At 58.4% G+C, this 12271-nt stretch overlaps 6 protein-coding genes across 6 annotated transcripts; 4 read left to right on the top strand and 2 right to left on the bottom strand.

Moving 5' to 3' along the window:
- Positions 1-178: 178 nt before the first annotated feature.
- Positions 179-751, top strand: VDBG_08705 (conserved hypothetical protein; the record flags this gene model as incomplete). The annotated part of the gene is made up of 1 exon (XM_003000863.1): positions 179-751. One exon carries the CDS (start codon positions 179-181, stop codon positions 749-751), a length of 573 nt encoding a protein of 190 aa, XP_003000909.1.
- Positions 752-1615: 864 nt separating this feature from the next.
- Positions 1616-2360, top strand: VDBG_08706 (conserved hypothetical protein; the record flags this gene model as incomplete). Its single annotated transcript, XM_003000864.1, has 2 exons — positions 1616-1942; positions 2010-2360. 2 exons carry the CDS (start codon positions 1616-1618, stop codon positions 2358-2360), a joined length of 678 nt encoding a protein of 225 aa, XP_003000910.1.
- Positions 2361-3488: 1128 nt separating this feature from the next.
- VDBG_08707 (MIF domain-containing protein) lies at positions 3489-4627 on the top strand (the record flags this gene model as incomplete). The annotated part of the gene is made up of 2 exons (XM_003000865.1): positions 3489-3854; positions 3971-4627. The coding sequence occupies 2 exons, from the start codon at positions 3489-3491 to the stop codon at positions 4625-4627; spliced, it is 1023 nt and encodes a 340-aa protein (XP_003000911.1).
- A 1827-nt stretch (positions 4628-6454) lies between these two features.
- Positions 6455-7787, top strand: VDBG_08708 (GTP-binding protein GTR2; the record flags this gene model as incomplete). The annotated part of the gene is made up of 3 exons (XM_003000866.1): positions 6455-6702; positions 6753-6854; positions 6908-7787. 3 exons carry the CDS (start codon positions 6455-6457, stop codon positions 7785-7787), a joined length of 1230 nt encoding a protein of 409 aa, XP_003000912.1.
- Positions 7788-8138: 351 nt separating this feature from the next.
- Positions 8139-11029, bottom strand: VDBG_08709 (conserved hypothetical protein; the record flags this gene model as incomplete). The annotated part of the gene is made up of 6 exons (XM_003000867.1): positions 8139-8477; positions 8540-8842; positions 8912-9514; positions 9689-10274; positions 10333-10654; positions 11017-11029. 6 exons carry the CDS (start codon positions 11027-11029, stop codon positions 8139-8141), a joined length of 2166 nt encoding a protein of 721 aa, XP_003000913.1.
- A 552-nt stretch (positions 11030-11581) lies between these two features.
- Positions 11582-12145, bottom strand: VDBG_08710 (conserved hypothetical protein; the record flags this gene model as incomplete). The annotated part of the gene is made up of 1 exon (XM_003000868.1): positions 11582-12145. The coding sequence occupies one exon, from the start codon at positions 12143-12145 to the stop codon at positions 11582-11584; it is 564 nt and encodes a 187-aa protein (XP_003000914.1).
- Positions 12146-12271: the final 126 nt, after the last annotated feature.

Raw genomic sequence — 12271 nt, forward strand, 5'->3', positions numbered from 1 at the left:
ACAAACAAACTGGAACAAACTCCGCCTTTGGCCCACCGCCCGTTCGGTCCCTGCCAAGCCAAAATCGGAAGACGGCAACCGGCTTTGGGGTCATTGTTTCGCAATCACAGTTGCAGTTTCAGTGAGAAGGGTGACAGACAGCATTCTGAGTAATTCCGTCGGCGATATGACTTAGCAAATGCCGAATCCACAAGAGATCGCCTCCTCAATCCCGCAAGTCGACAGCACAGCTTCAAAAGTTGCCTCCGTCAGACACCCCGACCTTCTGCTTTCGGCGCTGGGTCAGATTCTATCCCCGCCTCCGCCGCTGAATCGCGCCCGCAACATTGCGTATCTCAAGCGCACTCTCGCAGAGGTAAAGCACTTCCGGGCCGAGCTGGCACACAAACCAGCCTTCTCCGAGGCCAACGTCTACCCACCCATCGCCCTCATGTATGGCAAGGACACGCCGACAGTGTACGCTGTCAAAGTTGCCGGACGAGACGCCATTGCTCATGCGGACTGTTATGACGACCTCGTCTTCAGGCCTGGTGACGGCGTGGTTCTCGCACGCGAGGCACAGCTGCCAGAGGGATACGAACTCGTCCGAGGGGGGCGGCAGAGGACACACAGGGGACACCTCACCATGTTGGGGGATATGCCAGCCGTGGGGCGGGCCATGGAAGCTGTCATTCGGGGGCGGAGAAAGGGCATCGGCATGGGCAGGCCGGATACAGGACACAACGGCGCTGAGAGTAACGCAGGCGCCTAGGAGACCCTGAAGCGTCGGGTCTGGCAGGCCTGGGGTGTGTGCTCAAGTTGCGTGCGTGCTGAGCAGCTCTCTCGGCCGCGGCAATAGAAGAGGCAGTGGAAGGAAAGAGTAGATAGACATCTTAGACATACAAGCGCGTGTCTCACGACAAGCCCATCGCCCAGGACGATGACAGGGCGAACAGAAAAAAAGCATGAATACTTTCACGAAAGAGACCAACGAATCACGCGTGCAATTCGTCGATGGGTAAGATGATGGGCTGTCGTGGTGTTTCTATTCCCGGCACCTTGACGACCGCTGATTGGGCTGGCATCGCATTTCCTCCCCCACCCCTCCTCGCCGGTAAGCGCCGGGGCGGCGGCGACGACATCTGCACGCCCCGAGCCAATGCCATGCCGCCGTGCGTTCCTGCATATGGCACTTGAATAGAACCCCGCATGACCTTTGGGCGGGAACGTCCTTGGTGATCGGCGCCGTCGGTACTGAGGTCCCATTTCGCCAGCGCGGCTATCGTGCATGGGCGCGTCGCTGGGTCTCAGTCTCGGCGGCCAGATGCCGTGTGAGTGTGGTAGGTAGCAGGCGGTTAGGTGGTGTGTTATGGGGAGAGAGCGTGACTATTAGTATGGGGTTCCGCACTCCTCTATAGGACGGGAGCAGATCCTATGGTATTGTTTTCCAGCTGTGCTGTCCGCTGTTCCTTCATCCTCGTCTCCTTTTCTCTCATTCTGGGTGTTTTTTCTGAACGGTTCCAATCCATTCATCCTTTGACTTGTAATCACCTGAAACTTGAACACTTTAGTCCCTCGGAGGCCTTCCATCTCAGTTTCACACACCGACATCCAAAGACGGTGAAACGGAGAAAATATGGCGGAAAGCAAGACAACGTACCAGACTTCCAACTTTGAAGTCGACACCCCGGCCGTGCCGAGCTTCGGCCGTCTCCGAGCCCTCAACTTCCTCGATGCCGCGCGCAACGGCCTCACGCTGCTGGCGCTGTGCTCCAGCATCACCATCCTCGGCGTGTCGGCGGACGCGCTCGCTGTGTACGACCAAACCCATGTGCGCGCCGAGTTTATGCTGCCGCTGTGGCCGGACGACTTTGACCTGCGACCGACGACCACGCTCGTGGCGTGCAGCGCCATTGTGATCCTCGCCAACATTGCCTCCCTCGTTGGTAGCAAGGTCGGCATCGTAAGTGACATATCCTGAATTTTTGGGATCAACGCCGGGAACACCCACACGTTGACGCATTTCTCAGATTCGCGACAACTTCCGCGCGCATGCCGCTCTCTCCCTCCTCGCGCCGCTCGCGTGCCTGACGGCCGCCATCGTCGCTGTGGGCCTCTCGTTCGTGATCCGGGCGTCGACGTCGAGCGACACGATTCACAGCTGGTCTTGCCGGTGGGACGGCGTCTACATGGCTTCCCACCCTCACTTTGGGACTCTGTGCAAGCAGAGTCGCGCAGGCCTGTACCTCACCGTGCTGCTCGTGCCGCTCGAGGTCCTCGTGATCGGTCTGGCTCTGGCGCAGGCTGTGCTGGAGAGGAATGCTGGGCCTGCGCCGCGCCAGGGCCGGAGCAAGGAGAGGAGCCCGACGCCTTCTTCGTGATCTTGGTGGTTCGTTTTCGGTGGGGCTGGGTGGAAGTCTGTGGACCCTGCTGATGGGTATCTCCTTTGGTTTCCGCGGTTGACTGGACAGTACATTTGATTTGGGTCCCAAGGTCGTTAGGTGGTGTATGAGTGGGTACTCCCTTTGATCTTGAGGGGACTGTATGTAATGGACGGCGCTTGGTGTTTGTGATACTGAATCCTCTGCGGAATCGCAGTTTATACTCGACGTTGAAGAACAAATCTGTTCTTTTTGCCCTGTTCCTGTACTTTGTGGTCATGAGCTGAGCCCGAATTTCGAATCGGTCTAGACTCAGGATCGGATGATGGGCGCGTCCGTATTCGGATGTTGGATAGTGTAGAGAAACCATATCAACTTGAGACACGAGGCAATGCAGGTTGCCGAGCGCGTCGTGTAGGTAGCCTGGGCTGACAGCAAGGGGGGCAGTCAGGTCCCGGCCTTGGAGCGTGTTGTTGGGGGCCAGGATACTTGAGTGGGAGGAGCACCGAGCGATGCGAAGCGGAAGCCAACAGACCTGGAATGAAGTTTGGATATGGCGTTGGGGGCCTGTGATACGTTAATGACCCGTTCATCTGTTGGTGTTGGCCTTGTCATGGGGGCAAGACCCCCGAATGTGCCTGCCCCTATGTTTGTCGCAGCCCGTCTTTGGGAGGCCACCGCGCAGACCTCTTTTGACAGGTGGTAGTTCCCCTCAAAATGCCTACCTATACAGGTAGGTATTTAGGTACTGTGTGAACCCTAGTCTGATATCTGGTTAGGTATTCCACCTGCAAGGAATTCATTAGAAAGTCAAATTCTCACCTCCCCCACGCTTTGGCTTGAATCTCATCTGCCTCGACACCCTTGACCTCGAGGGACACCTGAACTTGGAACCTGACTCTGGACTTCCTGAGATGTTGTGAACACATATCATCAATATCGGGTCTACACTCAATGACATCAAATCCCTGTGCGTTCGCTCTTCTGACCCCAAACAGGGCCTGACGCTCAGCACTCTGCTCTATACCCACAACGGCGGCGATACAATCCAACCAGTACCATAATCTACTGAATATCGATCACAAACCCTATATACCTGGACTGTTGCAAGGCCCCATTCTGCCCACGATGAGCAGCTCGTTGACAGTTGACAATACCAAATCACTGTCATCGCCCATTGCGCAGACACGCCGCCCATCGAATGCTGCGCAGCTGACCTTCGCCAAGCGCAAAGAAGCGCAGAGGGAGGAAAAAGTCACGTCCCTGCAGTCGCTCATGAATGACGGCCACTGGGTAAGCTCGCGGTCCGTTTCGCGCCCGCTACCCGTCGATCCTACCAGGGAGTCGACAAAGGTCAAATCGCAGCCGACACCGGCACAATCGCGCAGCCGGTACTTCGAAGACGCCTTCCAGGCAGGCAGAGAAGTTAGCTTGGCGAAGGACCGCATACGGAGCGAGGCTGTCATCATGGCTGAGGTCTGCACAAACGTCATCGTAAGCTGCCCTCCCCATAAAAACCTGATTTCTCTCGAATACTCAAGCTCGATTAGGTTGGCGATGAATTCAATTTCATCTTGGACCTTTCCCACCAGCTTTCCATCCGATATCAGCGCCCCGTGTCCTCGATTGTAGTCACGTTGCAGCATGGCGCGTGTATGCTGTTCGGTGGCAGCTTCGACTCGGCTTACACCATGTCCATATCTGGACTACCGATCGAGTTTGCGCCGACAAAGAACAGACGCATCGCGGCCCTGTTGCAGAAATACATGGAAGAGTCTCTAGGCGTCTTGCCACGTCGAGGATACCTACGTTTTGTACCACTACCAGAAGAGAATGTCGCCTGGGACGGCAAGACAGTCGCAAGCGAGCTGGCAGAGACCCAAGGACTTGAAGACGAGCACGGTGTGGCCACAATATTGCAGCATAAAACCAGCCGGAGACTTAGTGCCAAGGTGAAAGAATCTCGAGTCCGCTCCGCTCCGGCTTCACTGACTAGACAGTCCATGTCTTCACTCAAGTCGAGATCCACCAAAACCAACAGCGCACCTGATAGAATTGATCTTATAGCAAGTCATAGCATGGACAGTGGGCCACCAATGCCGCTCATGGCGACGGTGTGCGAAGGAGGCGAGTCGAGAGCGGGTGGCATGACGAGTAATGCAGACAAGGACGATTGTAAGGGTGAGGAGCTGTGGAAGAGCCCCAAGGTGGGAAAGAGGAAGAGCTTCGTGGCATCATTTTTTGGGCGTTCCAAGCTGGGTGTCTGAGTTTCGAAACCCTCCTCTTGAGAGCGACAGCTTCAAAGGTCGGGATCATGCTGGCCTCATGCTGGCCTGTAGCATCACACGTCTGCTTTGACAATTGACGGTGAGGCTGTAGAGGAGGTCTCAAAGTCCGCAGCCGGTACCTTACCTTAGTGGAGTGGGGCCAGGCATTCGGCTTTGCCAGATGATGACACCCGTCGCTTACCTGATCAAAGGCCTGTGAGGATCGGAGTGGGGATTGGAGAGGCAGGTACCTGGAAGATGGCAGTGGCAGGAGCTCTCGCCAAGTGCCTACCTTGCGGTACTTGCCCACCTACTCAGGTGCCGCCTGCCTGTGTTGTTGCAGCACAGTCGCAGCTTCCCGACTGGATTGGGGTGATTGGGGTGGCCATCCTCTCACGTCGCCAGCTGCCAATTGCCAATTGCTTCACCTCTCAGATCTCATCACACGAGCACCACCGCCCGATCACTTCGACGTAGGCACCTTCTCAACAAGATATCTTGCCCCCGACAAGAGGAAGCTTCGCGCTCTCAGACCTCACTTTCACCCTGCACTGCAACCTCGTTCTGAACTTGCGCGGCGAGAGCCACGAGGAACGGCGAGTCAACAGCCAGCTGGTCAGCGAGGCCACGAAATCGCTGAGCCCCATTCATCGTCAACCACGGCAGATCTCGAGCCGCAACCCATCTCTCCGGCCATATTCTAGTCGCAAGCAGGCCTTGTTCGCCAGGCAGGTAGGCGTTCCCACGCTACATCACGTTAGACATGGAGGTGAGAGGCCGAACCATCTCATTCTCTCGCTTACAATTGGTCCCCGTCACTCCGCAACATCGCTCCCGTCTGCCCTCTTGATCCCCTTCCCCTTTGTATCTCATCTCCGCTTCCTCCCCTTTTCCATCGAGGATGGCCTTGCTCCGACCCCTTGACGCGCCTTGCGTCCTCTCACGTGCTGCAGTGACTGGGTAGTGCCCTCGCCAAGATGAAGCCACAGCCTCAGACCCGAGAGGAAGGATCAGAGACGGCACCAGACTCAGCCCAATGGACGGAGCGCCATCGTCACTCGCTCTGCCCGGCCCTAGTCCTGTCGCCCTGGACTATCGTCAACGTTACGCCGCACTGATCCGCGTGGCCCGGATGACGAGCCCCGATCATTGGGTGCGCCCGCGCCTGGAAGCCTGTTTGCCGGTCGAACTCTGCCAGTCCCCGTGGTGCAATGGCCCGTCAACGACAGGGGTCGTCGTTGAGCTGAGCCACCAAAAACGGCCTAACCGTGCGACGGTGAGACGACACCCATGAAATATATTTATCTTGGTAGCCCAGCCATGCTTCTCCCTGCCTGAGCCCGAGAGCCTGGCGCATGGGAGACCGGGCCACCCCCAAGCGAACAACTCGAAACCGTCCATCTAGGCCGGCCGTTCGCACTATGATCCCATGACGAAAGCCCTGCCGCCGCCTCGCACTCTGTATCCCATCTGCGCCTGGCCGCCCATCCCGGCGGTGAGCCGTCATCCATCTCACGGACCAGCGTGACGCTCAGGCAGGGGAGACGCGAACCTGGACCCGCGAGGATAGGTCGTCTTATTGCTTCTTCGCCCCCGAAGAACGAGCGCTTCGGCAGTGTGTCGATTGCAAGCTTGCAAGCCTCTGTGTGCTGTGCTGCGCTGGGCTTCGTCAGGCCTCAACGGACGTCAATGCACGCGCGAAATCGTCTCCAGGTTGCGACCTATCAATAACGCCTCGAGTGTCCCTTTCGGGTACTGGCCGGTCTACGCGGCGCTCTCACCGCTCACCTGAGTTTGCCACTGAGCCCTTCATCCCACAACTCTACCATGACTTCGTCCCCTCCCTACAGCCAGCTCTCGCCTTTCCAAGCGGACGTTGGTGATGAGCCCTCTGTGCAAGAAATAGTCGCTGGGAGCAGCAACCACGAAAGTCCAGCAACGCTAACACTGCAGCGTGTCTTTGAACAGAGTCGCCGAGGCGCCCCCAAGAAGGATGACGCAGACAAGCCTGTCGAGGTGCCCCCGGGGCCGCCAGCCAAGGGCAAGCCGAGACTGCTCCTGATGGGACAGAGGAGGTGAGGGCTGTATACCGCGTGTTTGCCACTCCGAGTCTGACCATGCGCAGGAGCGGGAAGTCGTCCATATCCAGTGTCGTCTTTCACAAGCTGCCGCCTAACGAGACACTGTTCCTCGAGTCGACGGCGCGTATACAGAAGGACTCGATGGCGTGAGTATAGCCCCATTCTCTCCCGCACCCGCATGTACTGACTGACTTGGCAGCTCATTCATGGATTTCCAGGTCTGGGACTTTCCTGGGCAGATCGATATCTTCGAGAACCCAACCTACGACATGGAGGCCATCTTTGGTGAGATTGGCGCCCTCATCTGGGTTATTGACGCGCAGGACGATTACCTTGAGGCCGTGCAACGCCTCAACACAACGATTCTCAACCTACAAAGGTCATATCCCAACATTAACATTGAGGTCTTCATCCACAAGGTCGACGGCCTCTCGGATGACTACAAGCTCGATATCCAGCGTGACATAACCATCCGCATCCAGGACGACCTTTCGGACCACGGCTTCGAGAACGCTCCTGTCACCTTCCACCTCACATCCATCTACAACCACTCCATCTTTGAGGCCTTCAGCAAGGTCATCCAGAAGCTCATCCCCCAGCTCGGTACCCTCGAGGCCATGCTCACCAACCTCTGCCGCACCTGCCGCTTCGAGAAGGCCTATCTCTTTGACGTTCTTTCCAAGATCTACATCGCCACTGACTCGGCGGCTGCCGACATGGCCGCTTACGAAATCTGTTCAGATTACATCGACGTCATTATCGACATTACTGACGTGTACGGATCGTGGAACCGTTCTGATGCCCAACGCCAGCGCATCGAGGGCGAGCCATGGAACGCAAAGGTCGAGGACCAGGTCGCGTGCAACTGGGCTGAGAGCTGCATGGTCCTGCACGACGCCGGACGACCGATTATGCTGCGCGAGGTTGATCGATACCTCGCCCTCGTGGCCATTATGAAGGAGGACTCTTATGACCGCATGCCGCTCGTCAACATGAATGTCGAGGCAGTGGTCCAGGGGTTGACGGAGTTCTTTGACATCACGAAGCCCCGCGGGGAAGGACAGGCGCGGCGAATCTAAGTCTTGTATTTTTCGGGTGTCGCATATTTATCTACGCGTAGAATCAACCTTTCGTTTTCTTCTTCTCTTGATTTTGGTCAATCCCTTGGTCAATGCCGTGATTCGTCTGCGGCCCAGCTTTCATGCCGCAGTCAACATGTCTGGGCCACCCAGCCGAACGCGCCCCTGCGGTGCCCAACATGATGCTTCCCTCTACGCATGGCTTTCGTAGTTCCTTCACCTTCACCCCCACCCCAGCAGGCACCATCACCTCGGCCGCCGACTACTCCCGACGCCTCGCCCCTTGCGCGTAGGGGTGAAGCGTCGGGGCGGGATCTGCAGCGGCCGCCGCGACGGCAACCGGACAACCTCCTATGCGTTGTCCCGCCCAGGCGTGTTCAATTGCTGCTGCTGCTGCTGCTTGTCCTCCTGCCCCTGCTGTTGCGGCACGGCGGCATCCTTCTCCAGGGCGAAGACGCGCCACGTCGTCCTGTCACGACCGAGGAGACAGACGCGCGGGGGCATGTCGTCTCGGACGTCGCTTCGGGGGTGGACCTCCATGCGAATGGGAACCCAGGAGCCGCCGCCGCCGCCGTTGCTTTCGGAGAGGGTGAAGGACGTGAAGCCGTGCGCGGCGGAGAGAAGTTCGGGGTCAGGGAGGGACTCTTCGGTGTAAGGGGCGTACTTGACCTCGGGCGTCTGGATGGGGAGCTGCATGATAAGGGGTCTCTTGTCTGTGATGGGGCGTCAGCGCTTTTCCTTCTCTTCTCGACGTGGTTGGTTGGTCTGAACATGCCGGTGGTCCGGAGAAGCAGGACGAGGGTCTCGTGGCCGAGGAACTTGATGTCGGTGATTTTGTGGTCGCCGAGACGCAGCGCGGGGCACGTCTTTGACGTCGTGGTGCTGATGCCGTTGATGATGCGCACGGTGTTGCGGAAGATGTACACTAGAGCTTCGTCAGAGTCGGCGGGACCCACGGGTGACGACAAAACGGCACGGCCGAGAAACTTACGCTCGTCTTCTTTGCCCTCCTGGATTGCTGCCACAAAAGTCGACGCTTGGTCCTCTAGGTCATTCTGGTAAGAAAAAAACAAACAGTCATGTCAGCAGAGGCGAGCAGGCGACAACACAACGAGAAAACTTACCCCGTTGATAATCGGCCCCATGACACAGTCGATCCTAGACATTTTGCTACCCATGACGATCCTGGTGGGCTGTCCGAACCTGACGCTCCGCTTCTGGGCCTCGGCAATGTCCTTGAAGATGCCGTTCGCGCGGTCCTCAAGGTACGCCACAAGAAAGGCGAGCTGCGGCAGCGCCTTCATGTAGGGCTGGCCATCTTCCTGCCGGGCAATCTGCGCATCGACAGCGTCGAGAAGCGCCGGCTCGTTCTGGATAAACTTCCAGTCGGCCTCGCGCTCGTCGTCGGCCACGGGGTCGAAGAAGAGCGCCATGGGGCTGCGCAACAGATAACGCTGGATGTACGCGAGCACTTTTCCGTTTTCCAACCCGGCCTCCTTTTCGTTGAGCTCCTCGGTGGCCGAACTCGACGACGCGAGCCGGTCGATCTGGAAGCGCAGCCAGCCGGAGAAGGCGGTGAAGAGGTCGAGCTCCTCCATGACGTGTAGCAGGACGCGGTGGGCGGCGAGACGCAGACAGGCAACGACGTCCATGGCGCGGGCGACCTGCGCGGCGGAGAAGCCAATGTCGTCGCGGGCATCGTGGAACTGGGCGAGGCGCGGAGGCGGCTGAGGATGACGGCGCAGCGCTCGAGAGCCGGGAGGAGGTTCTCGTGGACGAGCGCGCGAAGGGCCTCGAGACCCGAAACGGCGGCCTTGTCCCAGCGTTTGTGGCCCTAGTCTGGGTCAGCGTCATGGGGCTGGGTTGGGGGGGTCGGAGGTTCGTGAGATGGGTGGTCTTACGCGCTCGGCCAGCTGGTCCACGAGCCATTCCTTGACGACCTCGTGGGTGTGGCCAGTCACGACAGTATGGAAGAGAGCCTGGACAATGTCGGTCGGCCCACGCTCGGCGCCCTGTAGATCCTCCTGAATACTACGCAGGAACTTGCTGGGGAGTTCTCGCGTGTTGTTGTACTCTACCGTGGCGTGGAGCTGCGACTGCTTTACGTATCGGAGCAGCTTCTGAAGAGTAGTCAACTTGGACGCGAGGAGGGCGAGGTTGATCGGAGAGTAAGGGACAAACGGTAAGTCCATGGGAACCAGATAGACGGCGCGGTCATCGTCGGCAGGATGCTTCAGGATGAGACAGTGGGTGGATGCCGACGGATGGGCGGCATGGTGGATGAGCTGCAGAACGCCTGGCTTGTACATGGCGCTCGGCAGCGTATAGCGAAAATCACCAATGACGAACGAATCATAGATGCTGAGGTGCAGACGCCCGTCACTGGTGCCGACGACCATGACAAAGACCTCATCGCTCTCGGCCGTGTTGAAGGGCCGAAAGAGGAACTCGATACCAGTCCGCAAGGTGAAGACCATGGCATCCTCGCTGTGGAGTGGTCAGCCGCGTGCTCCTGGGCAGTCAATAGGGCCCAGAATCGACGAACCCTTCGCCGGCACTGGCGCTCGGCAGAGGACTCAGTTTGGGCAGCGACGACTCGACATCGAGAAACGTCAGCTCGCGCGGCAGATCTAGTTCTGGAGGGTTGCCTGCGGTTTGCAGCTCTTCGTCGAGGGCATGGCGCCACGAGGCGGTCTCGGCCTCCTTGGGAACACTGTCTGTCTTGGAGACGCTGTTGCACGCCCAGCCGATATGGGTGATGCCGGCAGACTGGTCCTCGGTCACGCGAATATGATGGGCCGCCTTGTTGTTCTCGAGACCCATCAGTCTCACGTGGCCATCGCTCCAGCCGACGGCGAGAAATTGACCTTGTCCACGGTCAGCAACCTGCCTGTCAGCTCCGAAGATCAGGATGCCGTACCGTCGGGTTTCCACTGGAGAGCGAGGGGCTCTGGGGCTGTCGTGCCCGGGCGGGCGTATTGGTGGATCTTGGAGACGACCTGGTCCCTTGGACGGTAGATGAGGAGATTCTTGGCGGCGGCATCCCAGGTGACGGACAGGTCGACGGTGGGATTGCTCTTGGGCAAGCCATCGGGCACGCGATGATCGAACTTTGGTCTCGCTGATGAGACGCAGGGGCTGGGGTTCAGCCATGGGTGGTGGTTGAGATGGGGGACGCAGCAACGCGCCAAGCAGCATTGTTGCTTTTGATATCACGGATAGCAGTGACCCTCCGTCGCCATCCGAGTAACCCCTGATAGAACGAGAATTCAGAGACGAGAAGAGGTTCGGTCAAGGATGGCAGTTCAGCAGAGGCCGTAACCGAGCTTGGAAGTAGACGGGGATGCCCGAGGAAGGTAGGCAGGCAAGGTATTCAGTGAGCACGATGCGGCAGGGCTGCCCCACAATGAAGCTGGACAGACTGATTGGTGGTGGGCGCCCAAGACATTCAACCCTGGGCACGTAGACTGACAAGCCCCCCCCCCACCACCAGCAAGTCCAGATCGGAATGTCGAACAGTATTCCAGAACAATTGTCGAGGGAACCTGCCAGGACAGTGTACATCCCAGGAGGGATGCCGAACAATTACTCCATCCCCCCAACCTGTTGAATCAGGCGGGACATGTGGCCTCTTGCAGCGCAGACATACACAGACAGTCACAAGGCGCCTGCGAGAAAGACTAAAAACAATGACAAGCTTGTATTCCATCAATCTAGGTCCAAAAGATACAAGACAATAACGACGACACTCGCCTTCCCTCTCACACTTCCTTCGTATCACCAAGGTAAACACATCACAGCACGACGGCATACGGACTTAGAAAGCCAAACATGTCTGCCCAAGACATGCGTTCCGCGTCACGCCTCCAGACATCGCGCAGTGCCTCGCCGATGGCGCGCACTGAACCAAACCGCATGTCATTGAAGATGCCCGAGACCATGTCAGACACGCCGGCTCTGCGCTTACTTGTTTGCGCGTGGGCGCCGGCGACATAGAGCGGGAAGATGACGCAGTGATAGATGTGGGAAGACGGGTGGACCTCGAACAGCCCGTCGAGACAGGGTTCGACGTGCTGCTGCACAAGCGCATGACATGTCGGCAGTCCGCAGATGACGCGGTAGAGGTAGATCAGTGCCGTCCGTTGGAAGGCGCGCACGAGCTTGAACGCCTCGACAGCCTCGATCTCGCCCTGGCCAAGGGGGAGTGGCTCCCCGACATCCGGGTCCGATCCGAGATCCTCCGTCGTAAGTGGCGCGTACACGGGCTGCAGGCTGGCCTCGAAAGCCCGAATGCGATCAACCGAGAGGCGTTCGACGCCGGTGCTGACGGCCTCGTGGTAGGTGGCGAGCGTCGCCATATCGTGGAAGACGGCTGCTAGAGAGCACCGGCCCCTGGCGTCTCTGCCCCACCAGACGGAGCCCTTGTCGATGACATCCCAGACGTCGGGTGCAAACCCGGGGGTTCGCTGCTGCAGGAGGGCCGT

The sequence above is a fragment of the Verticillium alfalfae genome, genomic scaffold (assembly GCF_000150825.1).
Source record: "Verticillium alfalfae VaMs.102 supercont1.13 genomic scaffold, whole genome shotgun sequence".
Lineage (NCBI taxonomy): Eukaryota > Fungi > Ascomycota > Sordariomycetes > Glomerellales > Plectosphaerellaceae > Verticillium > Verticillium alfalfae.